At 45.0% G+C, this 27,162-nt stretch overlaps 2 protein-coding genes across 6 annotated transcripts in view; both read left to right on the top strand.

Annotated features, from left to right (window-relative positions):
• LARP7 (La ribonucleoprotein 7, transcriptional regulator) overlaps positions 1–15,495 on the top strand; it is a 39,091-nt gene extending 23,596 nt beyond the window's left edge. For 3 of the 5 annotated variants that reach the window (XM_074867104.1, XM_074867106.1, XM_074867105.1), the window contains exon 13: positions 4,411–4,841. In XM_074867104.1, the coding sequence (XP_074723205.1) occupies positions 4,411–4,491 (81 nt within the window). In that variant the 3' untranslated portion in view covers positions 4,492–4,841. Of the gene's footprint in view, positions 1–4,410; positions 4,842–5,092; positions 5,682–14,538; positions 14,684–15,366 lie in introns of those variants that run through there. The other 2 variants (XR_012628776.1, XR_012628777.1) reach the window with 2 other exon arrangements.
• Positions 15,496–22,794: 7,299 nt separating this feature from the next.
• Positions 22,795–27,162, top strand: part of ANK2 (ankyrin 2) — a 371,495-nt gene continuing 367,127 nt past the window's right edge. The window contains exon 1 of the mRNA XM_074867112.1: positions 22,795–22,902. Coding sequence (XP_074723213.1) covers positions 22,831–22,902 — 72 coding nt within the window. The 5' untranslated portion in view covers positions 22,795–22,830. The remainder of the gene's footprint in view (positions 22,903–27,162) is intronic.

Here is a 27,162-nt window from a genome sequence, read left to right on the forward strand (position 1 = left end):
CCGCTGCAAGCATCCATAGCTGAACAACTTCCAGACCAAAACTGCCTCACATCTAGTGGAATTTCCTTCCAGCCTTGACCTTGGTGCACCTGTCAAGCCATAGTGTTGAGGGATTGTTGCAATTAACTTGCAGGCTGCAGTCTCCACTTCGGCCCCAGAAGCACCTTCCAGGCACGAAGGGTTCTTGTTTAAGCCAGACAGATCCTTTACCTGACAGAGAGGAGCCAAAGGGTATTTCACATTTTATTGCTGGGTTTACTTCGCACACATTGCAGATAAGGTTTCTGAGGTGGCTTTAACCGGAATCTTTATGCTGTCGCTTGCAAAACTTCAAAATCATCTGACCTTAGTTATTTGCTGGTGACTTTGGAGACTTTTTGTTTCCTAGACACTCCAGTGATGCACACGATACCAAAAGTTTCCTAGTTGTTCTGTATAGAATTGAAAATAAATGTTACATTGACCTAAAGGAACAGCAAGTATACAGGTCAAAACCTTATCTTGTACAAGACATATTTTGCATGTATTATCTCGTTTGTTTAAATGTTCTTTCAGAGATCCTGTGGAGAAATTAATCTAGTTCATTTAGACAAAGGTGTGCATAAAAAATTTCTCCAAATGACTGATTTAATTTTATTAAAAGCATAAACATGACATTGGTTCTAGCCATTATTATTATAAGCACTAAGGGATTGTGAAAACCGTACAGCTTTAGAGCCATTTACTGAGTGCTGACAGGGTTTGGTGGGGGGTTTTTTCAGTTTTTTTAAATGTACTTTTACTTTTTTAAACAAAAGATGCCAGTGGCACCTTTGACTTTAATTTGGACTGTAGGTGCCCTGCTCTCAAGTTTCTGTTCTTCATCTTTTAAGGATTGGTATTTGTTGACCAAACTGGTGTAAATTGGCCAGTAATGTACCTCATCTAGGCTTGCAAATATAAACTGTCTTCAGTTCTGCCTAACAATAGCATCAGCAAGGATGCAAACTTCTGCTCCTCCCCCTTACCCATCACCTTGCAGCACTGGGAGGTGTTAACTTCAAAGCTAAGTGAATACTATTTAAATGCTAAAGCTGTTAAGCAAAACATCAAGAAAAGAATGCCTCGCTGTACTCAATAACTCTTAACTCTTTCGTTACTTTTGGACAGTCTATATTCCAGAAATAGAGACTGATAATAAGAAAAACAGTGTTTCTTTCTCTGTTCATTAATTTTAATGTTTTGTTTGAAAATTCTTCGAAATTTCTCGTAAATTGACTTCTTTTGAAGGTCACAATAAAAGGAAGGAAAAAAGAAATACGATGTTTCATAATCATGCACAGCTGAATTTGCCATTAGTGTATCTTTCTGGTAAAGATCTATTCTATTATAGGTTTTTAAGTCCCTTACAGGATCTCTCTGAAGATAAGCATTTGCCTATTAGCTGTTTTATACTTATAATAAAGGCAGCATCTTATACTTTCTTTCAATTAGTGTTTAAATGTAAGCTTAAAAGTTATATTCATATAAGCTATATACCTGCAATGATGTCAATGTGAGTATTTATAGTAATAATGACCATAGATGTTGTTGCATGGACTGCATCATGGTACAGGCAGTACACAGTAACAGAGCACAGAGATACTTTTGAATGTAACCTCAAGCAGTCTGAGATTCCTCTCTTTTCTATGTGTTCTAAAAAGTATAGGCTTGCTCGGCTTTGCTGTGATGGGTCCTGTGGCGTGTGAGGATAGGGGTTTATGATCACTTCAGCAGAGGGTTTCTGGCTAATGCCTCCTCTCTGCAACAAAAGAAGAAAAAAAAAGTGGTAGAGTTTTTTTACTTTCTCTGGCATAGTTCGTATAATAAACTATATGTCCAAAAGAGACTAGATATCCCAAGGTTCCTCAGAACTTTTAACTAATGCCTAGCCATCCCTTGGAGTTAAAAGGGCTTTTCTCAGGCCTGGTTGTTGGTTGTCATCTCTGTGCTCCCCTCTGCTGCCCCTTCCAAATCCACGTTCTCTTTCCTCTGTTGTTCAGCTGCATGATAAAACAACCTCAGTGATTTAATGATACAGATGAAAAACTTTCTTGCCAGAACTGTTTCTTTAGGGCAATGCCAGTTTATGCAGACCTAAAGCTATTCATCAGTGTGTAGCCTTAAACTCTCTAGATTGATTAAAGTCTTCTGTTCACAAAGGGAAGGCCTGAGTGCCTGCAAGCTTTCCACCTGGGGGTACTTGTCTTCTGGGTGGAGGTGCTGCTGAACCTAGTTTACACTTTGTACACCCCCTTATACAGAAGGAAAGGACGATGGGAGTGGTGGTAGAAGTGAAAGGCATTTGCTGAGGAAGTGAGAATTGGGTATTTGTGAAGGGTGGAATAATTTGCAGAATATATGGAAAAGGAGGATAGTGGGAATGCATGGGCACAGCACGCACTATTCTCTTCTGATTATGCCTGGGGCTCAGGGCTGTGTCCTTGCAAGACTGAGCAGTTCCCTGTCTGTGCGCCCCTGGGAGAGGTCACAAATAAGCCCCTTTCCCTGGTTCTCTAAAGCTGGTATCTGTGGAGGGACTGGGTACCTATTTGGAGACATGAAGAGTGGTATGCATAGAAATAGGTGCCGATACTGGATTGATTAGCTGAAAATGTGAATCCTTGATGCCTCTTGCAAATTCTGAGGTGCTGGTATAGAAACACTCACTGATACGACCTGGGCAGTTCACATCTCAGAGCTTTCCTTCCAGTGCTTATTCTCCTTCCCATATGTTGGGCTAATGAGTCACTGTATTCCTGCTTCTTTTTAGAGTTTAACTTATTTAATCCATTTTTTTCAGATACCAGAGAGTAAAAGTAATGCTTAGTTACATCTTTCAATCAATTTGATTTCTGGAGAATGGTTGAGAAAGTCACCTACCAGAACTTACGGTGTGACACGGTTGAGAACATGTTAAGGATTTCAGTCAAGTTAAATGCTGGAGGGGCGCAGGGGGACGTACCGGTAAAACTGGTAGTGTAATTATATTGCAGCACAGCAAACAGCGCATCCATGCAACAACAGTGTAAAGTGTAATTCCTTACTGCTGTCATCAGTGCAGCAGCACACCTTGCACTTCCATGCTGTGTATGAGGTGCAATGTCTGCAGGACACATCTGTGACCATAGTCATGTGGATAAATAGTACATAATTTGATTTATATGTGAAACTTGTCAAATCTCTTCAGTGCAGACTCTTTACTGAACTGCCTGGTGAGCAAGTGCCCCTTTATCTCAGCATCAGCTAATATGTTTTAGTAATCTCCATCAGATAAGTTGATGCTGATTTATGCTGGTGTGTTGCAGATGTGCCTAGGTTCACAGGAGTTTCCTGCTTTCTCAGTTCTTATTCAGAGTAGGCAGCCTGTCTTGTTCCTTGCATTTTAGGTTGGTTGGTTCGGTCGGTTGCTTTTTTCCCCCTGATCTTATTCATGTACCAGTTACCTCATGAGCTCTTGCTTATGGTTAAGGAATCTTAGTGGGTTATTGCAGAAACACTGCTTTCACGTTCGCTTTTGGGTATTAGTATGACTTTTGTTGCAGTACTGTGGTTAAATCTGTGAATGTTCTAGTATGGATGCTTTAAAAACAAGTATGCTTTTAATGTTGTTTGTAGTGTTTTGGTTTCTGTCTGAAGATACAGTACACAGGAGTTGAAAATTAGAAGATTAGTTATTTTCCACAAGAGCATTTCTCACTGCTCTGTATTGGGAGCAGGCTAACCAGGTACCCTAGTAATGAATCTCCCCAAAATGCAACTGAAAAGAAACAAATCCCTGGTCAGATGGGGTTTTGAGTTAGGGATTCCTAACATCAATGTTCCTCCAAGCCACCCTGTTATTTCTTGAGGTTAATTCTCAGCAGGCTTGTGATACGTGTTGTCCTGTTTTCCCAGCCTGAAGGATGGCCCCCATCTGGATTTCAGTGATTTTGTTTCTTTGCTGAGTGTAGAAAATGACACAATATTCATAAGGCATTTTTTATGTTCTAACCTTGTTTTTCTTACATCAGTAACACCGTGAATCCAATAAAAGGGTAGAGGGTTTTTTAACTTACTGTATGAGACTGTGTTTGGGGATTTTTTGTTCCCTTCAACCATACTGGGAGGAAGGAGGGATGGAATGAAAGATGCTGCACTGTCCAGAGATTGGAGAGATGCCTTACTATTTTTGATGGGTCTGAGGCAATACTGAAAGAAATTTTATCAGGACTACTTTAACTTCTTTAGCTTTTTTTTTTGTCAGCTGTACAGCTTTGAACAGCTGTTCAAAGATTTAGCTTTTTCTTATGAAGTTCGGTAAATCAGTGAATAATATTCGTGATTGTGAGATAAAACCATAACAGTATAATTTTTCTCTAATCTTTTCTACATTATTTTTCCTGTTTGCAGTTGATTGCTAAAGCTGAAAGAATGAGACTTGAAAAGACTCAACAAACAAGTAAACATATTCGCTTCACTGAAGATAACTAACCAAGACTAATTGTGATCTTGAAAGTGAACTAAGTATTTAAAAAAATCCAACTGAAAAATCCCACAGACACCACTGCTTACAGCAACTAAACTGTTTCTAAGAAGGCATCAAAGCCCGGTCTGTTTGATTCATAATTCTGCAGACTGCAAGTATGAAGATTGTTCTGAATCCCATTTTGAAATAGGCTGAATGTTTACTGCTTCTGAGCCTTTAGGTAAAGCTTTCTGGAGAAAATGTATTAAGAGATCTTGCTTTAGTTCACTTCTGGTTTTGTTGTTTTGGTTTTTGGTTTTTTTGTATGTTGAAGTTTTATACACTAGGTTATGAAATAAAATGCTTAAGAAATTTTCATTTGTGCATCTCTAATTCTTCAGTCTGCTTTATGACACTATAAATAATAAAACTGGTTAATGCTAAATAAACCTCTCTAGGTCTCTGTTTAGTCCATCAGATTGTTCAAAAATACAGTAGAATGACCATACAATCTTCCATGTATTTTTAAGTGGCTAGGACTGTCAGAAAATCTGTCATTGAGAAGTCTGGTAGAAAATTTACTTGCATGAAATGCACACTAAACTGAATTTAGACTTTTTTTTGTAGAAGAATCTTCGGGGGAAGAAATAAGAAAACCTTTGTTTGTTACATCTGTAACTAGCTCCAGAAGTAATTCTCACTTACAGATAAGTGTGTTGTTCACAAGTTAAGATGGTAACCTTAATGCACTTTAAGGTATTTCATTGTAGACTGGCAATATTTAAAAGACAAAAAAACCTAAGCAAAGTAAGAATTATATAAAAGATTGAACTTCAGTATGACTAAGTCTACTGTTAAAGCTCTCTCTGTCAATGTAAAGATAAATTCACATGTTTATTTGTGAGATTGTTTTAGTGAATTTTATTTCAGGGCAAATAAGACACTAACACATTGGTTTATAAAAGTGTGAAACTTCCTTATAAATAGAAAGATGAGCAAGTTATTTTGAAACTAGAAGTACGTTCCTAAAATACCATCAGAGTCTCTTGAAGAAAGCTGTCAATGACACTAGGCACTTTTACTGCTATAGATTTTGCTGGTAAAATAGGTTAACATATTTAAATTCTATGCTATCAAATTACTGGAGCAGTGTAGGTATTTTAATGATACATATTAAAATAAAGCAAAGTTTGGTGACACTGGTATATTTTCGCTATCTAAGAAAATAATGCATTATTTCTGCTCAATTCTTGAAAGAAGTGTGGGTGTAATACCCACGGTGGCTTTGCAGTCAGGGAGAACAGAAGGGGGGGTGGGGGGGTGGCATTTCAAGAGATCGTACCAAAGCATATTAACAGTAATCAAACTATCCAAGGTAAGAATAGCGTGGAGAAGCAGCACGGTAAGAGGGAGGAATGTTTATGGAGCACCATTTATGTGCTGCTACTGGTGATGTAGCCTAATGCAGCAGCAGTGGGAACTGTAGGTTTATAGAGTCGGTGAGCTCAGGTACCACCGGCGTGTCACTTGCCATCCTCCCCCCCGCCAAGACTCGGATTAGCATCTGAGCCACCAGCACCGGCATCCCTCTCCTCGGGCGGCCAGCGAGTGAATGGAGAGGATTACTGCAAATCAATGGAGAGGGTATAGCGGTGATCAAACTCAAGATAGCAGAAATACAGAGGGGAAAAAGTGCAAGATAAGAGACAAACTTTCGGGGGTGGAGGGGAAGAGCTTGCTAATGGTTCTTGGAAATTGCGTAAGGACGATTCCTCCCAGGGGACTGCAGGGGAAAGGTGGGGAGAAGGCTAGGAACTAACCTCAATGTGTGGCCTTCAGCAGTATGCAGATTTTTAGTCCAATTGCAAGATTTTTTTAATTATTATTATTTAATCTTCCAGTCTTCTCTTATACTAGGGGCGTAAGCTATTTGATGACACAGTAGAGAGAACTGAAATAGCTAGCTATGAAAAGTATTGATCAATGAATGTCTTCTAGGCATCCTGCCTGAAAGACGGGAGATTTTTTTTTTTTCCATTTCTGTGATGTGAAGGAAAAAAAACCCAAAGCCTTCTCTGGGTAAAATGTTTAGGATTTTTCTGCTGAAATTCATTTAAGTCAAAAATTCATCCATGTTATAAATAATTCAGATCATAAATGATTCAGACTTTTTATGTTTTGTGGAGAGTGGAGCAGAATTGCAAAAGAACAAGTTTTGGATTTTTGCTCTTTTATTAATAATTCCTGACTTGAACGCATAGCAAGAGAAGTCACCTTTCTGTTCCTTTCCATATTTATATAGGTTAAGTATTTACAATTAAACATCAGTTTTCTTTTTCTCCTTTTTCCAAATTAGTGCAGAAATCTTCAGCAGGAAAGGGTGGTGTATAGTTCTTTCTGAAGACGTTAATAGTAGAATTTTTGCTACTTGCTGCAGAAGTAATGTATGGAGAGTATGGTCTATATGCTTTTACAAAAGAAGCTTGGATTCTTAAGTATGCCAGAATGTTTGTGTATTTTTTTGTCTTTAAGTACACATGACAGTTAATATCTGCTGCTGTTAGCCCTCCCTGTCAACATATGCTGAGGAGTCCATCTGTTGCGTTTTACCATCCCAAGAGTTGCACCCCAAAAGGTACTTCATATTTGACGTTACCAATGGAGGGTGCCTTTAGCGAAGTCTGACACATTTACCTCCAGTGGTTTGGCTTGTTGCTTACAATTAAATTTTCTGCTTTACCATTTTTCTCTAGGTTCATCCACTCCTAGGAACTTCCAACAGTGACTTTTTTCCTCCCCCCTGAAATACCTCATTTTATTTAAAAAATCAGGATTATACTGTGAAATTATAGGAATTTATAACTTTGAACTGCTCATATGGTTTTGCTGATTTGTCTCCCTTGACTGTTGAGTGTTCTGAAACACATAAATCTGCCTGGAGCAAAAACCAGCATCGATTCTGCTCTTCATGACCCAGCATAGGACTGAATCTGAAATTATTTTTAGTGCTTACGTTTTTACCTCTTCCGCTGGTTGCAGACTGTGCGTGACAGCAGCAGGCCTGTAACTCTGACCTCTGTGAGGCCTTTGATGCCAGTAGAACATGCATAATTTGGGTCTTCAATTAAAAAGAGAGTTCTGTTTTTTTTAAAAAAAAAAAAAAGTAAAAGTAATGTTTGATGATTGTAGATCTCATCATCCATGATCTTGTCTCTCTGAAGCCTTCTTTGATTTCTCCTCTGATGCAACATTTCCAAACTTAGAGATTGGCCTTGTGAGTACTGTTGTCTTTTAGCAAGGACTGTTGTGGTTACCTTAGTGATGCCAACTTGCTGACTGGGACCAGGGCTCTGTTGTGTTGGGCTTTGTACATATAAAGAGCTTGGAAGTAAGGGGACATGAGGAAGGGGAGGAGGATGGGAACAGAGGTGTGCAGTGGTGAGTGTGATGGCAAGAAAGAGTCATTTTTAATGAGTGAAGGATCTCAGCGGTGCAGAAAGAGGGCAGCAGGGCCTCCTTGCTCTCAGCGCAGAGCCACTGCACACCTCTAAGGGACACTCACACTACCCGCATCTTCAGATATGTGTCCTCCCATTTTGTGACTGCCTCCCACAAGCTGTGTTTCTGCGGTAAAAGTGCTGGAAGGAAGACTGTGGTTTTCATAAAACACCCATGCTCAAGAGCAGCAGCCTGATACTCCACGATTACTGGACCTGTGGGTTTTCAGTAGCCAGCAGTGCAGTACCCCACACATGGCATGATGCTTGTACCCTGTTGCCCTTTCTGCCTGTCCCTGCAGCATAGAAAAGCTTCTTTACTTCTGATTTTGCACCTTGTGTTAATTTTTAAGTTTCTTGTTTGACTGTCCTCAATGTCACCTGGAGCAAGCAAAAAGTCTGGAAAAAAAAAATTTGCACTGAATTACAGTTCCCACAGGAGACTTGAGTTATCGTGAGATGCCAAAGTGCTCTTGTCTGGGGCGTGGGTGTCTGCTGTGAGAGAACTTCCTAAATCTTTATCTGCCTCCTCTGTTGGCATGCAGTAGTCCCAAAGACTATGCCCTTCTCTTTGTTAACTTAATTCTTTCATTTTTTAACCATCTGACCAAGTCTGCTTTAACATTGCCTGTTTAACCTGGTTTATCTTACACATCTAATACCGGTGTGTACATTTTGTTGCTTTTTTTTTTTCCCAAGATGTACTGTGTATCCTAGTTTAAACCAGACTTCAAGGCAGTCCTTGAAAGCTGGCAGGTAAGTAAATTATCTTTTTCTAGAGAGGGTCTAAATCAAATCAGAAAACGACCCTCTGATAAATGAAAAAGGCACTTGCCTGCTCAGGTCCCCTAGAACATAGGTCAGTGTTGTAATTGCTTACTTATGGTACCATAGTGTCTAATGATCTTAGACATGATTAAATCATGGGAATAATGCTGCATAATGCTGTAAAAAATAATTAGATAAGGTATGCTTGGGTGACTTTGAAATGAGCCTGAGTGGGGAAGTAATATGGTTATCTTACCTGCAAGTGATTAGGTTTCGGTGGATGGTGTTAAAGAAGTTGCTCTATACCAAAAGTGGAATATTCTTCCTAGCATTAAATGTGCTTTCTTCATGTCAGCTGTGGTGCTGTAATGGAGGAAAATGGCTTGCTAACCTGGGATGTTCAGGGAGTGAACTAGCTGTATTAGTACCAGTGGTGTTATATTCCGAATGCATTTCCTTCTCTTGTAGCAGAAGTTTGGTCCTGCAAGTATTAAAGAACATTTGTTTTAAATGCAAGTGCAGAGCTGTCATCTTTTGGTTTTCGGCCTTTACTTTGTGTTTTGTCAGGGTAAGAGAAATGTCTGGGGGAACATACTTGATTAATTTTACAAAGGGAAAAAAAATATTTCTAGCTGCTTTATGTTGTGTCATGAAGATGGGATTATCAGAATATTTCTAGCTGCTTTATGTTGTGTCATGAAGATGGGATTATCAGTCTGTCTCTTTGGCAGCAACGCTGGCCTAGGAGATTGTCCTGCCTCTCACCGGGGCTGCTCGTGCCTGCCTCTGAGCCTGCAGGTCCTGCCGTGCAGCAGTCCCCGGGAGCCCGCTGTAAACCATGCGACCCCAAGGATCTGGACAAATAATGGTTAGAAATTTTAAGGTGACTTCATTGCTGAGGAAGCCATCATGTGTAAGCACGCCCTATGTGCCTGGCTGAAGTACCCACCCTGGGTGTACAGTTGCCAGGCGTTGACCAGAAGTGCTGCAAACGAGTACTTGCTGCGTGGTGTAGTGCTTGGGCTTTGCAGAAAGTCACTGTGTCCAGAATCGTTGATGTTCAGATACTGGTTGAATGTGTAATCAGACCTACCCTACAGATCTTCTCATTGGGTCTTCATCCTCAAAGGGTCACTCCCTAATGGAGCTGTAGGTGACAGAGAGCTACAGAGCTGGGGGGCTCTTGGACTCGTCTTCAAAGCGAGCGGTGGCTGTTACAGTGGTAGGTGAATCCTTTGAACTGGGGAGCTGCCAGTGCCGGCCAATTCTCCGGGGTCCTTGCCAACCCACAGGTTTTTGTTAGTTTACAAGCGGAGCTGGGCCAGCTTTCCTATTCATGCCTCCCTTTGCTGGAAGCGGCATTGATGGCGTACTTAGCATGCATAGCTGTTACCCCAGGCACACCGATTGCTGCAAAACCAGGAGAATAGGAAGGCAGGAGAGCATGGGAGAGCTTTGCTTGCTGTTGCCAAGGCGACTCGTTTTGAGCTAGATAAACACTCTCATCACTGCTGCGGTTTTATTGCCTTACCCCATTTTGAGTGGAACCAAACGAACACCCGAGGGTGAAAAGAAGTGGGAGAAAGGTAAAGGGAAGGGACATACCAGCCCTGGCACTTGAAAGCAAAGGACGGCCCAGCCGCGTGGGCAGAGGGCCCGCAGGCGTTTCTGCAGCGGGTTTCTGTTCCCAAGCTGTGTCGCAGCGCCCTGACCCTGCACACCCCTCGGCGGTAGCTGGCTGCAAGTGACGCCGTTTCCAAATGTCTAATTACATTGTTCAATCCTAACGATTTGTGCAAAAGACCTGGAATAAAGTGAGGAGTGTGATGAGTCTGAGAAAAGCCTTCCAGTGTGGTGTGACTTTACCTTAAGGTCATTTAACGTACCCCGTTTCTCTCTCACCTTTTGCGGGGCTGGGACAGAGGTTCTGGCTCCATCACACTTAGAGTTTTTTATTCTACTCCTTTTCTAGACCTTTAGGTATGGCTGTTCCCTGTGAAGGGCCGCTACGACAAGCTGACGACTCACCAGGTCTCTTTGTGTATCTAATCCTTGCTCTGCTGGCCTGAGGAAGACCGGGGATGGGGTTGGCAGCCCCGGGGGCTGCCCGTGGAGCAGGGGGGCTGCTGCCCGGGACCGGGCTCCCGGGGACCCCGCGGAGGCTCTGGCCAGCAGAGGGCAAAGCTGCCACACGCTGCCCTGCGCGGCAGGCACAGTGCAAAGCTCAGGGCAGCTTTGCATCCGCTGTGTTTTCTTGTGCCTTACACCCTTGGCTCATCATGTAGATGAAGCTATATACGTAATTTTGAGGGGGAAAAGAAGTGCTCTGTGTTCCCAGGGAACTTGCAGTGGCCTGGTGGTGGGACGCAGGGTCCTCAGGCACCAGCCAGAAGCCCCAGCTCTCATCTGCTGCCTCTGATGGACCAAAAAGATGCTTTTCTAGTACATACAGGAGAGATTTTCATCAAGCTGGGAAAATACTTCTCCAAGGGTAGCTAAAACTACTTGCATCTGGGTTGAATACCTCCCCCTGCCTCAGATAGCAGAGCTATCCGCAGAGAAGTTTGGGTAGTTTGGCACTGAATTACTCTTCACAGTCAATAACAGACCAGATAAATGTGGAAATTTCATCAACAGAGAGATCTCTGCTAACTGGATACATCATGATATGTGGGATGCAGGTTACACACGTTCTTCCTTGTCACCAAAAGCAAAAGAGCACAACTAATATAAAAGTAGGCAGCTCCCTGACTCCTTGTCTCTGCAGAGGGAGCGTGTTCCAGTTCTCCCACCCTCTAAATAATTAATGTATGGAGCAGCGATGGTTGAATACCTTTTTGCCTTTGTGCTTTATGCAGTTTTCTCCTTTGTTTTGTTTTTCCCATCATGGCTGCTATTTCTGTTTGCTTTCTTTTCCCTCACCTGCTACACACCGAAATGTGGTTTTGTTATGAAAAGAGGCTTTTTGTTACCTAGTGTTTTGTGTAATATTTTTTGGTGAGTGTTTTGGGAATACAGCTGTTCCCTCAGATCTTGTCCATCATATCTGGTGCCTCAGTAGATAACTTCTGGCAAGGTTTAGCCTAGAAGACCTCTTTCACGTGCACAAATGCAAAGTGTACTTGACCTGTTGGCTCAGTTTAGTCAGACTAATAAAACCTGGTTCAGAAATGGCCTGTGCTGTCTAGTCTGAACATCACACTCACTGAAAAGAGCCTTATTCTAAAACCAAAACCCCTGAGTTTCCTCCTTTATGGCAAGTAATATATATCAGTTATTCTTGTATAAAAATAAATTCAATTTTATTGTAAGGTAACTTACAAGGTGGGACTTTTCTCTCACCAATTACAAGCTAAAGTCTGTCTTCACAGTGGCTTTTACCTGGCATGGCCTTAAGAAAATGTGGTGTTTTTTCAGTGCAGACAAGTTCTGCATGGAGGTGGGCAGAGGTGAGCTCAGCCATGCTGTGTGCTTGCTTCGGGGTCATCCACTGCTGTAAAACCAATTCAGTCAACACAGGCCCATCCTTTCACCTCTTTTCCCTATCAGTGCAGAGTGTTAATGGGAGCCCGTGTTTGAGTACAGTTCCTAAAGCAAAGTTAGGTCACTGTTAATAAAAAGGCAGAAGCCAGTTCCGTCTGCCTTTTATGTTACGTTTTTCTTTGTTATTCTCCATGTTGTAGCTGTAGGCTTTCTTCTAGTGTCTTACACTATGGCAGATACAGAAACATCTATCCATTAATTTAGCGAAAGTTTCAGGCATAATTAATCTCTTTCATACAATGCTGCTTTGATATTATAAATATCTTTTTTCTTTTTTTTAATTCTGACATTTAACATTCAAAACTGAAAGCTGAATTTTTAATTCACTGAAATTTCTTGACTTGCACTGAAATATCCACTCAAAGCTTATTATTTATGCCACCACAATTCATCCTCAAGTAATTTCCCCCCATCTTCTCCCAGCAGTAGCTCTGAGGTGTTTTCTGGTCTGTGTTGGATTCACCTCTTGTGTCAGATGTGAAGAGGTAGATTAAACTCTGTGCCTAGAGCAATGGAGAGAGTATCAAACAACCGCATCTCCTGGATTTTCCACTTGACAGTGGTTTATTTTGCTCTTAGAACAGCCAGACGATTGAGATGAGCAGATGACTCAGTGTTTTATGCTTTTCACTAAGGGTTGTTGAGACAGTGACGAGGGTCTCAAACTGGCAGCTCTGGTCTGTGCCCTGATTCCACTCCCTGCCCTGCCAGTGGCTGCCCAGCTGGGCACCCAACGTCTGCATTTATGCCAGAACTGCTCTTACACCAAAAATGATAACTGTGGGAAAACCACAGTGAGTCTCCTGAAAGCTAAGCAAGAGGGAAGTAATTTCCCTTTTCCTATTGATTCACATAATGTTCTTTTTCCTTTCCTGTCCTTCTGTGCCCATTCCTTCTCTCTTTGTCACTGGTGTCCTGGATGCCAATTAAAGGTGAACCCCTTTCCTTCTAGTGCTCTCATCATCTCCTGACCACAAGTGTGTCTGAAACCCTGCTGCTCTCAGCCAGGTCTGTTGCAGCGTTCTTACACTGATGGAAAAAACAATAATACAATTTGAATTGGGAGCAAAATATTTAAAGTTATTTGGGTATTGAAACATGCAGCTGTGCAGCCTAATTGGTTTTAGACTATATATATAAAAAATTCTATAGCCATATATCTCTCTCTCTCTTTGCAACTATATATAGATACAGCTACAGTGGCAGAGTGGGTCATCTGCAGCTTCCAGCAGGGAGATACACATGGAGTCATTTTGCAGTTTTTAAGCCTGTTTGGCACCATCCCCCATTTCAGATGCCCTGATTACAACTCCTGTGCTGTATTTTGTCCCATTTGTTGTCAGATTATTTCATCATGGCTGGAGACATGTTGCTTGCAGCTGGGTTGGACTCTTTCCTTTAGGGAAACCTGACAACATGGCCCACTCTTTTTAACTCGTACTTTCTTCCTTTGTTGGTCAGGTACTTGCGTTTATGTTGTCTTAAATTGTCTATACTTGCCTCTTTGATGTGTGAAAGCAACAGTTTTAAGGAATGTTCAAATACATTAAAGCAGCTGATAGCTGGTAGGCATTGAATGGTGCAAGCAGAAGAAAGAGTCCCTTAGAAAACTTTCTGTGGAGTTTGTATCGGAAAGGAACGGCTGATGCTTTCACCACAGGGAGGTATGGCTGTGTAGGCTAATGCTGAGTGCAGTCACATCATATATGGAGGCAAGAACTTGGTGTTTGGATGTGAGGTGGCAATTTATGCAGGGAAATGGAGGTATTCCAGCTGCAGCTGGTGGTAGGTAAGGCTGAGAGAAGGGTAGTGTTTTCTGCAACATCAGACTGGCATCCTGTGCTGGAAAAAGCTTGTCACCCAGGAAAATCTTATTTCTCTCCACTAGCCCGATGTGAAGGCTGCTGGGTGGCAGGCAGTGTGTCCTGCTGTGTGGGCAGATGTTAATCCAGTTGTCTCACACCAGTTCTGCTATCGGCAGTCTCCGCCTTTCCGGATCGCGATGGCTGTCTCATCCGTTGCTTTGCCTCTTTGGAAAAGACATGAAACAGGCTTGGAAGGAGGCACATTGCTGTCACACTGCTTGTGGCCGAATGGAGATGGAGTCAAACAAGCTGTGTCAAAAACTAAACTGAGAAGCAGAGAGTTTACTAGGAAAAGTTGGAGTACCTGGCTTGAAACACTTTCTAAATATAATGGCTTTTGCTACTTCAGTGCAAGAGGTAGCAAAGCAGACACTGGTGCCTCTGTTGTGTACAGGTGGAGACCCAAACGCCGCAGGCAGCAGCACATACATGGTGAACCTGGCAGTGGCAGAAGCAGGAGGACCGAGGGGATTGGAGCTGCTGGCTGGCTGTGGATGGGAAGGTGGAAGCTGTTCCAGGGATGGTACCAGGAGGTCCCAACCCAGGTTAGAAGGGTTAATTTTTAAAACATTTTTTCCCCCAAGTCTCAGCACTGTCTGCTTTTAGCAATGATGGAAATTAGAAGTGACAACATACCACAGGGAGCTGTTCTCATGGGGTTTGCATCACGCCTAAAGCTGGATGTACCAGAAAACTCCTGAGAGAGAGGCTGGTCTGCCAGACCCTTGGACAACTTGGCTGACACCAGCTGGAGCTTGACTGAGCATCTCAGCTTCCCAAGTGAAAGGAGCTTTCCGGTTTTGTGGCGTTGAGTTCTTTTAGCATACCAAGATGTTTTCTGAGCCAGACGTAATAGCGAGGGGCGAGCTGGTGTGACAGGCTCTGTTTTCCCCTAGCAGAGGCGGTGCAATCTCTTCCTCTCTTGCCATGATCTCCCTGGAGAAGCGTAGGGAAGGCATGACTCCCGGGGGAGTGCTGGGACAGGCTTTCCTGGTCTCAGCAGCATCCCAGCGCAAAGGGATGTGAAGGAATGCCTGCAGATGAGGGTGGTGACTCGAAGCAGCCTTGCAACATGACACAGCTAGGAAAGGGCAACACATGGTGATGCAGAAAGTTAAGAGTTACACGTATAGAATAGTAGTAACACCAAAAAAGCCTAATAGCTAATTCCCATTGAATATATTCATAGTGGTGTTGTACTTCCCTGTTGTTTCTGATACTCTTCTAGGTCTACCCTGCAAAAGAGGTGTGAGCATCCTTAAGGAGAGAGAGAGATGACCTGGGATTCACAGCTGCAAGGTGCTGAGCACTGGGAGCTGCTGCCGGCCCCTCGCATCAGGCAGGACAGACCCTTCTGCAGGGGGCTGCACGTGCAGCCACAGGTCATGGAGAAGCTGAATAATGTTCTTGGCCTCAGCAAGCTGACTTGGTTTTGTGACTGCAGTATTTCTTGGAAACATCCCATGTCTGCTGTGGAAAAGACAAGGAGTAATTTTGTCAGAAAGTAAAGACATTATTTTTCAGTGATGTCGCTTTTCTGTAGGTACTCACAGAATAGCTTGCAGGGATCTCTTGGACTGAATGGAAATGTCAAAAGTGTTGCTATAGCCAAATGCAAAGAGTTATTTCCCAAGTAGTATGGCTGTTAAGTAATTATATGTGAGATAATATTTAAGAAGTACACTTGACAAAAATCTAGCAAGACCTAATACTCGTTTTGGTCAAAAATTGAGGTTTTTGGTCTGATTTTAAATGCAGTGATTCAAAAAGCTTTTTCATGCAGCGGAGAAGTGTCTCTTGCTGCTTTGAAGCTTACCACAGGAAGCTGATAGAGACACAGAAATATAGATGCAGCTTCTTAAGCCTATCTTCTGCATGATGTCAAAATCAAACCGAGGATCCTGACATCAGGACAGGACAAGACGAAATACTAAAGCCACTGTGTGTCTTTTGATATCACAATACAAAGCCCAGCATTATGTGACACTAATCTATGCATTACCGTCGGCAGCTTGAGGCCCATCGGGTCCATCTGATGAGGTTCTGCCACCATCCCATCTGTTTTGTATTCGTCTGTCACTGAGACTTGGAGCCACTGGAGAGGAAAAAGAACTGGCAATGTCATGCAGTGGCCTTTTGACATCAATACAAGCAGTGTGGGAATTGCTAGAGGTTGTTTCCTGGTACTTATCACGGGCATCAAAATGTAATATGGGGGAAAACCCACAAGTTCTATAAATACCACATCATTTCCCACTTACGAGTAAATACAATTGTCATTCTTCGAAATTTCTAGACCAAAAGCTACAGTTACACCACGTTTAAGCTGTTCCCTAAAAAAGGAGACAACATGTGTCAGACTTGGTATGTCAGCTTCCTGCCAGTACAATCTGAGTCCTCCTGTAGGCTCCGCTACAACCGGTAGATGGAAAAGGTATGGACTCTGTTAGCTGAAATGAGCTGGTATTGCTCCATACAGTTGTCTTAAAATAAATTAGATCAAGATTTGGCTAACAGCAGACGTTAAAAGGAAGAACAAGTAAGAGCAGCCATATACCCAGTGGGACTGAGGTTTCCTTGAGCTCAGCACCCCATCTCCAGCAGCACTGGCAGTTGGTACCCAGGGAAGAGGAAAAAAAAATGGATAAACAGATGCTGAAACTTCCCTGAAATGGCCCCTGAGCCTCTGGAGTGCAAAATGCTTTTAACTCCTACTTTATTATCCCTTTTCGTAGGCTCTTTTTCAGTCCTTGGTGACACCTGCTAAGGGGTAAATGCTCTTTCTCAGTATTTCCCACAGACTGCCCTTCTTTACATCATCACCTTGGGGATAGAAAACACAATTCTGTGCAAAATCAGTATCTGCTTGTACCAATTCCTGTTTTCTTTATTGGAGACGAGGAGGTGGAACCCTGACCCCGCTGAACTCCCTGGGCAGGTTACAGTTCAGTTCTGTGTGGCAGGGGCTGTGGCTCTGGGAGTTGAACGCAAGGCAAAGAGAAGTACTTTGGGCATTCTTCACAGGTCGTGGCACAGCTCGCTTTTTCTACCCTTTCTGCAGTGCTTTTGTTCTCGAGCAGTTTCCATGGTGCTCCTGCTTTGTCTGCAGACCTGTCTGCAGGCAGCACTCTTCTCGAACATGCCACACAAGATGATTTTATGAGGCAGTGCATCGCATTGCGTGGCTGCGCTGCAAAGCTGTAGCGCAGGCTGCTAGGCATCAGCCACCACAAATATCTCGCAGGCTGTCTCACTGGTACATCTCTAGATCGTGTGGATTGATGTTTTTTAACTGAAGGGAGCAATATAGATGATGCTACCCGAGAAAGCAGCTCAGCTTTTTGCCAGTCACATTTGGCAAATTAAAAAAAACAAGAGGAGGGCTCTTACCCAAAGGGATTGTTGCTGGCAATGTAGCATTGCTGTACAAAAAAAAAAAAAAAAAAAAAAAAAAAAAGGCAATTCAGGGCATAACAAGCAAGAGCAGCCATGCTGCTTGCTGCAGCACTCTGCAAATTTTATCTTCTTCTGGTGAGGGTGTAAAAGTAGATGATCTGTATATGTAACACAGCATCAGTCCCCTCCAGTAGAGACTGGCAAGGATGAGGTCAAGCTCATTCATCTGTAATCATTTCTCTGTATCATACCGAGCTGTTAATTCTCTGCTAACTGTTCTGATAACCTCAGGGTCCTCCTGTCAGGTACAAAGTCAGAAGGGCTGAGTAACCTGGCTCTTTTTTTTTTTTTTTTCCCCCAGGAATAATATTCCTCAAGCAACCCTGAGCTTTGAAGGGTAGAGTCTGTTCAGAGGATAACGGTAGAGTGCTTATGGCCCAATACTAGAAATATTTCAGCAAGAAAACTGGTCATATGAATCTTACAGGCTGTTCATCTAAAAAGAACTGGAGTGTAAAATCACTGCCCAAGTGAAAAAGCAGGCAAAAGGGCAAAGCTGTGCTAACGGGGGGGATTTTAACTCCCAGGCACAGCAGAGGGTTCATTAAATGGTGGAAATAAGGCTGGAGGTCTGTTAGCAGGCTGTGTACAGGAATGCAGTTTAATCTGGGACCTGGAGAGATCAATAAGAAATGGAACAATATTAGAGTTAGTATCAAAGTATAGAGAGAATATAACCGAGGACACAAGGGCAGCTTAGAAATAGAGATGTCCTAGTCACAAAAACTCAATACTTTGAGCAGAAAAGAGGTTTTCTTCATTAAGGTGAAGCTTGTACTGTGTGTTGGGATGAAAATTAATGGGTTGTAAGTCTTGGCAGAGGTTTTCAAAGATGCCTAGAAAATTATAATGCCCAATTAAATAGGAGTTGGTCATCCAAGTCCCTTAGGCGGTCCTGAAAATCACAACCACTCTGTACTGCATCTAATTTTCAGTCAGATTTTCCCCTCTGCTTCTCTCTGTGCTCCTCTTCCAGCACTCTCCCCAGCTCCTGCTGGCACAGACCTCTGGCTGAAGCCAAAGCCAAGTAGCAGGGCTTTGAATCATGGCATCTGAGTAGCCTCGGTGGGGACACGAGAGAGGATCATCCGTCCCTGCTGAGGCTATTCAGAGCTGAATCTGTGGCAGCCATTACACACCAGCCGACTGCTGTTTTTCCACCAGACACCTCCCTCTCACTTTAGGGCCATTTTTGTACCTCTGAGGTGGAAAGATAAAGTTGGATCAGCAGTGAAAAAATGGGCTGTGCTCCAGTGAAGTTAAGAAGTGTGAGATCTATTTTTTTTTCTTGGCTGATGTGCATGTATCTCACATGCACATACCATGCACTTGACCTGTTTGGGCTACAGCTTCTAAGCTACGTATCGGGTCTGGCAGAGATGGTGGGGGTGTGTGTCCTTCAAGCTGGAGGATGCTTTGTGAAGGAGCGTTAGGCGAAGGACAGTGCGCTGAACATCCTGCAGAGGGGGGGGCACGTGGCACAGAAGATGGACTGTAGAGAGGCAAGTCCCAAGCACACGTGATCCTCTGCTGAAGCAAAGTCCCCAAAGAGCTTTAATTGACATAGATGAATGTCATCCTTTCATGCTCTCCTCAATTATTCCAAGCCAAGCAGCGCTGAATCACTACCTGCATCACTGTCAGTCCTCCTCTTCAAGCAGGGCACAGGCTGGCTGGGAAATCATGCCCAAAGTGATGTCGCCATAAGAAAGACAATAGAGGAATTGAGAAAATTGGGTCATTCTTTATATATCTGTATTGTTTCACCCTGTATGTCAGGGCCTTGTACTGGTCACCAGCAGGACACAGGCTGGTTTCCTCCTCCCCTCCTTACTGCCAGAAGGCACTAACTGGCTACCAGAGCTTGCTCTTTTTTTGCCTCTGAGACGTTTGTTGCAACCACAGAAACAAAATTAGGACAGGGTGCATTGGGGCTCTTTTGGGCTGTCCCCATGCCCAAGGTTGAACCTCTCTGGATTATTTGGGGTCAGAAGAGAGATTTTTCCACAATCAGCCAGTGCTATGGGCCATATCAGTAAAAGACCATGAGGAGCTTCTCTTCACTAGATTAACTTCCTAAGACCCCCTGGGAATTTCACTACCTCCTGAATTCTTCCCACCTGCCCCCAGCAAGTCTGGGGGATGGGCTGTACCCAAGCGCAGAGGTGAGGGAAGTCCTCCACCTGGCAAAGGTTTGGGAAAAAGGAAAGGAGAAAAAAAGTCTCATTTTGGAGTTAAGTGGTAAAATGGACTTGCAGGGAAACAGGAGGGAAAACTAGCCCTGAATGTGGGTAGGATCACTGGTATCATCTAAGACAGGAACAGTGTCACAAACGTCCCTTGGAGCCACCCTCTGCCAGCACCTCTGAATACCACAGACTTCAGCCTGAAATTTAGTCATGGCCAGAGCACTGCTGCCCTCTCGCCTGTGTTGGTTTTCCACTAATCCCCTCCACTCCACCCTTCTCATTGACTTAGTATCCAAGTCCCACCACTTACTATGAGTTATTATTGCTCCTCAGCCTTCTTTAGCCTCTGGATCCATCCAGTCTATCCATGGTCCTGGAGTTCCCGAGCTCCTCAGCTGTGGTGCCAGCCCGCAGCGGGCTGGAAATGTGCTGGTCTTTCCCAGGAATAAACCTGTTAGATGTGTGTGAGGCATTGTGGTGCCAGGCACCCTGGAGGGATCCAAGGAGGAGACATGCCCTTGCGTGACAGCGGTGACATTGGCAGGCATTGCTTCTGGAAATATTAGGAGATGGAGAGTGGTAATGGAGGAGGTGCAGGTCAGCAGGGTGAAGTCTCTTGTAGTGAACAGAAAGGTGTATCTTGCAGTTGTGTTTGGCTTGAGTTTTGTGCTCCTCTAAGTCTGAACTTTCTTTTGTACGGGTTTGTAAAAATGTCATATGTATGTGCAACATTCCACAAATGGAAATAACAGCTTTTGCCATCAAACAGCTGGTGTCTCTTGTTCAGTAAAAGACACGCCAAGTGTTACAAAAAGCTGTGGTCCTCCTTTCAAATCTGCAAGAGCGGTTTCCAGTCTGCTCAGAAACACAGAGACTCTTTCAGCCTTTGTTAAGTGGTAGGTAATGTTCAAGGGAAGATTATGGCGCAGAGTCACAGCCTATGGGCTAGGTAAAAATTAAGAATGAGTGAAACAAATGTAATACGTGTGCTAGTTATGGGAGAAATACAGATGGAGTGAGTGCCAGCTCCCCAGGCTGGCTGGAAGACATACATTTATTTGTGGTTCTGACAAGATAGGGCTGTGTTAGGTGTCACTGTCTTTGCAGCCTAGCAAGATGTGATAATAACCTGAAACAAGTTTCCGTTCAAAGGGAGGTTTTCTTCTCCCTCCACCCCGGACTCCCACCGCCTGCCTGGGGCTGGCACCAGCGTGCACTCCTGCAGCAGGGCCCGGAGGTCCCTCGGGGCAGCTGGCAAACAGCCCTCTGAAAAACATCATCCTGCAGCTGGATCCAGCTGACCCAGCTGCCAAAGTGTCAGCAAGGCAGGGATGCAGGGATATGAAGCTGGAGGTGGGGCTAAAGGTATTGGCTAAATCCCAGCACAAATAAGACTAAGTAGTTTTCAACTTAAATAGCTGGTAGTAAATTTAGAATCTCCCTAATGCAATCGAAATCATGGTGGTTTTTGAATCTGATTTTAGCCAATAGCACTCGAAAGCAGGAGGGCTGCTAAGATGACACAAACTGAAGCAGGCTCTTGAGCCTGGGGTAGGGCGGGAGTCCGAGTTTTGCAGAGGAATGCTTTTGATTAACAGTTTTCCTACATCTTGTAGTAAAGAACAAGACTCTCTTTGGACAGAAACTTGAGTGAAGCAGCGAATTCCTTCTCTGCTGAAAAAGGGGATCACTTTTTTAAATACGCAGATCGCTATATAACTAGATGGGTATTTTGGTGAAGATTTGTGACATGGTGCCACACTTAAATGCACGCAAACACAAGGTTTCCTTGGCCAGGCAGGCAGGCAGGGGTGCAGGAAGCTCCCATGGCTAAAATCTGGAGAGAAGTGGGTATAATTAACAGTTGGAACCACTTGCCTAAGGATATAATGGATTCGTTGTAACTCAACGATTTCAAATCATCTCTCTGACATGTATATTGTAGCTCCACCAGCTGTTTTGGGGTTTGCTATAGGAGTCACCGAGGGAAATTGTATTCCCAGAAATTCCTGTCTTATGCAGGAGATCAGACTCTCTGATTATAGGGTCCCTTGTGCCCTTCAAATATCTGAATGGAGGCAGCAGGGAGTAATGCTTCCCCCTTTGCGTTCCACCCAGACAAAGACCAAAAGGCATTCAGCACTCGAAAACCCCGCATGCATTTCTGTGCAAACAGACGGTGGAGGATTATGATAATTGCACCTAAAAATATCCACATTTTTCCAAAACCCTAAACCCCACTTTTGTTCTGTATTTTGAAACTTGGAGCTGGAGGGGAAGGTGTAAGAAGATGTCATAATTTAAAACAAAGCCCCTGTGGGTTCTGCCTGCTGCCTGGGGCTGCCCAGGCTGTGGCCGCTTGCCGCTGGGCTGGGCGGGGTCCGTGGGGAGAGCGTGGGTGCACGCGTGGGGGAGGCTGTGCGGGGTTAGGGTGGGTGTGGGAGGGTTGGGGGAGATGGGAAGGGTGCGAGGGATGGATGTGAGGGGGTGGGTGTGGGGGGATGTAAGGGAACGGGTGTGTGTGCGAGGGATGGATGTGTGAGGGGGTGTATGGGGGGGGCGGGGGCGCCTGCCCGTGGGGGGGGTGTGGTGGGGGGTGTGTGCGCGAGGACGAGGCGGGTCCTTCCCCCCGTGCCCCCCCCCCCGTCCCCCGGCGCCGCCCGCTCGCCGGCAGCGGCGGAGCTGTCCATGATCTCATCGGGAGCCCGGCCCCCGCCTCCGCGCCCCTCCGCGCCCGCCGGCGCCCCGCCGCGCCGCACCGGCTCCCCCGCGCCCGCTCGCCCGCCCACGCACGCACACCCACCCGCGCAGGGGCCGGGCGTGCGGCCGCGCTGCAGCAGAGCCCAGGCAGCGGCCCCGCCGCCGGCCGGCCCGGGAAGGTCACCCCCGCTCCCCCCTCCCCACCCCGCCCCCCTCCCGCGGCGGCCGCCGGGGCCGGGGCCGGGGCCGGGCCGTGGGGCCCCGCCATGGTGGCGGCCGCGGGGCGCCGCCGGCCGCGGGGCTGAGGAGAGGCGGGCGCCGGCGGGAAGGAGCCGCGGGGCGAGAAGATGGCTTCCCCCGCGCCCCCCGCGCCGGGAGGCGGGCCCTCGCCCCCCGCCGGCCCGCCGCGCCTTCGCCAGGTGGGTGCGCGCCGCGGCGGCGGCGACACGCGTGTCCGCGGCCCCCCCGCCCCGCTCCCCGCGTGGGGCCGCGCCTGCGCGGGCGGCAGGTGCGGCGGCGAGGGGGGACGTGTGGCGGAGCCCGCCGGGGAGGGACCCCCCCCACCGAGGGGGGCGACGGCTCTCGCCGCGGCCCGGGGCCGGGAGCCAGCGGGGCTGCAGCGGGGGGATCCCCCTCCACGCCCCGCGGAGAGCACGAGGGCGGGGACACGGAGCCCCGGTGGGCGGGGGGGAGCGGAAATACAGGGACCCCAGCGGCCCGAAAGTACAGGGGGAGGGGTGGGGGGGTGCGTGCTTTTATGTTCTGCTTGTCAGTCAATAAAAAACCTCGCGTAAAATAACAAAAAAATCCCTAACCCACCCCGAAATTGTTGGAGGCAGCGCACCTGCGCAGGTGTGCCGGTGCAGCCACACACACAGCGGAAAGCGCGTCCACAACACACACGCGCGGGTGTAACTTCACACGGTTGTGAGCAGTGGTGGTGCAGCGCGGTGCGTTTGTGCGGTGCGTTACTGCTGTAGCAGAGCGTATCGAAAGGCATGAATAAAATCTTAATTAACGTAATGCAGCAATTTTCAAGCGGCTGTTCCCGCTCTTGCTGCATGCAACGCTGTTCTGCTTGCATCTACCCCCTTGCAAGACGAGAGCTCTGGTTCGCGGCGGCTGCTGCATTGATTTACATTTGGAACGGTGAAGTTGGTCGCAGGAGTAGTTTGACGTTTGCTGCCTGGCTGGGCCGGCGCGCCGAGCTGCTGGGGGTCCTGGGGGGGTTCATGCCATGAGCGCTTCGTGTCTTCTAAAAATGGGAGAGGCACAAATGGAGGGAAACAGTGCTGCGTGTTCGATTTGCTCTTTCCTGCTAAGGCTGTAACGTTACTGTGTTAAGATTAATAAAAAAAAAGCTGTCGCAAAGGAGGATTCCCGATGAGTAATCAAATTAGCATAGTATGTATGTACTCAGACTTAAACCTAAATATACATCCCATCCTGTTCCTTTTTTTTTTTTCATTTTCACTGAGAAGCTGGCGGTACCGTTGACGAGGAAATCTCGGGGGTCTGCTGTGGGGACAGGCATCTGAAAGTTTGGAGGAGTGTCTAAACTTGTCAAGCCCCTTACACGCTAGAAGTTTGGGCTGGGGAACTTAGGCAAAAAGGCCTTTGTGTGGGTTTGCTTCTGACCCCGGCTGGAAATGCCACAAGAACAGCCGCCCCCTTCACCCCCACGTATTTTGGCACTTCCTGTTCCTTCCCTGCTGGAAACTGGAAGAAAAAAACCTGTCTGATTTTAGTAACTTAAGTTTGGTTTTAGGAGGGAGAAAAGCGAACAGGGATCTCTCCAGTTCATTGGCGATCTGTCCTAGGCGCCATCGGCAGTACCAGCAGGACAGATGAAGAGCGTCAGGGAGGGAAAAGAAGTTCCAGGTACTAAAGGAAAGGCCTGGTGATGAAGACCTCAGGCACCGGGATTCCTCCTGAAACCTGACTTCTGTTTGCATATAACTTATTCTGTGTGCTTACATTTGGAACCGGGTAGGCGGTGGGTATCCTTCCAAGCAGTGACCGAGACCCTCAGTGACAGCTCCCTTCCTGTGATGATCCTGCTTGTTTCAAACCTCCTCAGCAGCATGGGAAACATGAGGCTGCCAGTTATTGCTTTTTAACAGCAAGCAATTATCACCGTTAATAGGGCTTGATAACAAGCGGTTGCCACTAGCCGCTGAGGGAGACAAAGGGACAGGAAGCCCTACTAGACCGGCAAGCTGCTTTTGGTTTGGTAGTTTTAAATGCAGGGATAATTTGCTTTATTGAGAAAGTAATAGGGCAGCCAGGGGCAAAGCAGAGCAGCCCCTGCCCCGTACCGCTGACGAAGGATCCAGCACATCCCGTGGCAAACCCAGACCTCTGCGTTGTGTGGAGGGTTCTGAATTGACTTCTCACGGGGTTATTCATTTTACATGAGAATGAAACAGTGATGTAATAATCCTATATTAGTATGCGGAAATCACTCATGAAAAAAATTGACTACTACAGTTGTTTTGCTGTCTTCCTATGCATTTTGTCCGCTCTATATTTAGAACTATTTTTAATTGCGTATAGAAAGAAATAGCTCATCAGATATATTTCTGAACTATGACTGTGGCAGAGTCTGTTATTCATTTGGATTTTTGCTGCCCTTAACAAGGTAGCATACATAGAGCTTCTTGGGTGACCTTCACAGGAATTTAAAAGTCCATGAATAAATGCGCAGTGCTACTCAAGACCAAGGTAAAGAACACAGTAATAGCTGAAGTCAAATCAATTTTTCTATAAATCACTAAAAGCCTCCCACTTTACCAAGCATCTCCTGCATCCTTAGGAGGGAAGGAGAGTAGATTTGGGGGAGTACAAAACAAAAGGGAAGGGAATGCATCTGCTTGAAACCATTGTACTGACTGTTTTGTTATCACAACGCGCTTACCACAGTAGCCCTTAATGAAAACTGAAATCAGCAACGTGCTGAATTGCCGCTACACAGGGGCCTCCCAGAGGTCCTTGAGGCTAGTCCGGTCTTGCAGCTTGCTAGTGAAAGTCACTGAAGAAGCCGTTTGAACTGAAATGATATTAGTGGAGTTTTTACTATTTCAGTTAATTTAAGAGCTCTTTGAATCTGTTCTTCATGTTAAATATGTATTTGGGGACACTTGCAGAACTGAGGCCATTATTTGCATCTGTTAGCTGTGAATCTGTTTTAGCAAGAACTGTATTTTACCTTAAACACCTGAGATGTCCTGTAAGCACAACTTAAATGGTACACCTTGAGGAGTCAACTACCGCAGTCAGATACCAGTGAAATTTGTGATGTAAAGTTCAAGAAGGTACTGAACAAAAAGACAAGCTATTGTAAATGACACCATTGGAGACCATCGTGTTTGGAATAGGATGGATGTTGTTTTTCTCATTTCTCATTGGTATTTGTGAGTTATTTCCATTTTTTTTCCTTCTAGTTGTCAAGGTTGTACTTGTCAAAAGAATATTTGAGCACTTATCCTCACATTAAAAAATACAACCATATTAATAAAATTTGCAAATCAAATACTAAGTGTCTTGCATCAGAATGCTTGATCTGTGGAAGAAATAAAACAACAAAAATAGTATTGGAGGGAAGGACCGAGATGCTGGGTGATGTTGTGACATGGACCCATGATTAAATGAAGCCTTTTCTGGCTCTCCCATTGCCCGTTTGGCAGGTGGGTCCCTCTTGCAGCCGCTGTGGAAGCTGTTCCAGTATTTGAACTCCACATGTGCAGCAGGGTCTACTATGCCGGACGCCCTCCTCAGGCACCACAAGTGTATCCCCAAGGTGCATTGCCGTTTCTGATGACCCTCCACATTGTAAAATCAAGCTGGCTTCAGAGGAACAGAATCAGGTTAATGTATTAGGACCTGACTGATAGGTTAGAAGTTGTTCAAAGTAAAAAAGAAATGACTGAAGGTACAAAAGGATAGAGATCACATTAGGGTTCAGTTCTGGTCCTTTGAACAACCAAAAGATTTCAGTGGGGAATCCTGTTTAATTTGGCATTGTGATTTTATGTGAGTGAGTTTCTGTGAGCAAAATAAAGGGGACAGGGATAAACCCCTCCTCTTACTATCTGTTGTCTAAGAAATATTTTTAATCCATTGTAATTGCAAGCTGCCTAACTCATTCGCAGGAAAAACGTACAATAATAATAGAACTGTTTACAGGGCAACGTAAAATTAAGGTCATATAGTGCTTTGGACTTGAGGTGAGTATTTGTCTGGTTAAGTAGAAACAGGTCAGCAATACTAAAATTTGTGAATACTGTATCAGACAATACTAGTTTTATGATTTAGTAAAGAATCTAAAGAACACCTTTACTAGAAGAGATGGAATATCCTCTCACTAAGGTTGTTGATGCTTTCAAGGGCTGAATTGTATCTAGTGACTTTCCTGCATTCTAAAGAGAAAAGTGAAAATTAAACTGAGGTACAGGTATCCGAATATATCATACTGTGCAAGCAGTTCAGTGTACAGCTAGCTTAGACATGACAACATGTCAGCCATAGAAATAAAGTCGATGTTACAGCTAGGCAAGAGATAGTTTTTCAGTTTTGTGAAGGTATTAGATGCTCCAGAGTTTTGCTGCATCGCACTAGGACAAATCTTTCAGCATTTTTCATGAAGTAAAGAGAAGGATGCATAAACAGGTGTTGCCCGT

Source organism: Strix uralensis, chromosome 4, assembly GCF_047716275.1.
Source record: "Strix uralensis isolate ZFMK-TIS-50842 chromosome 4, bStrUra1, whole genome shotgun sequence".
Taxonomy (NCBI): domain Eukaryota; kingdom Metazoa; phylum Chordata; class Aves; order Strigiformes; family Strigidae; genus Strix; species Strix uralensis.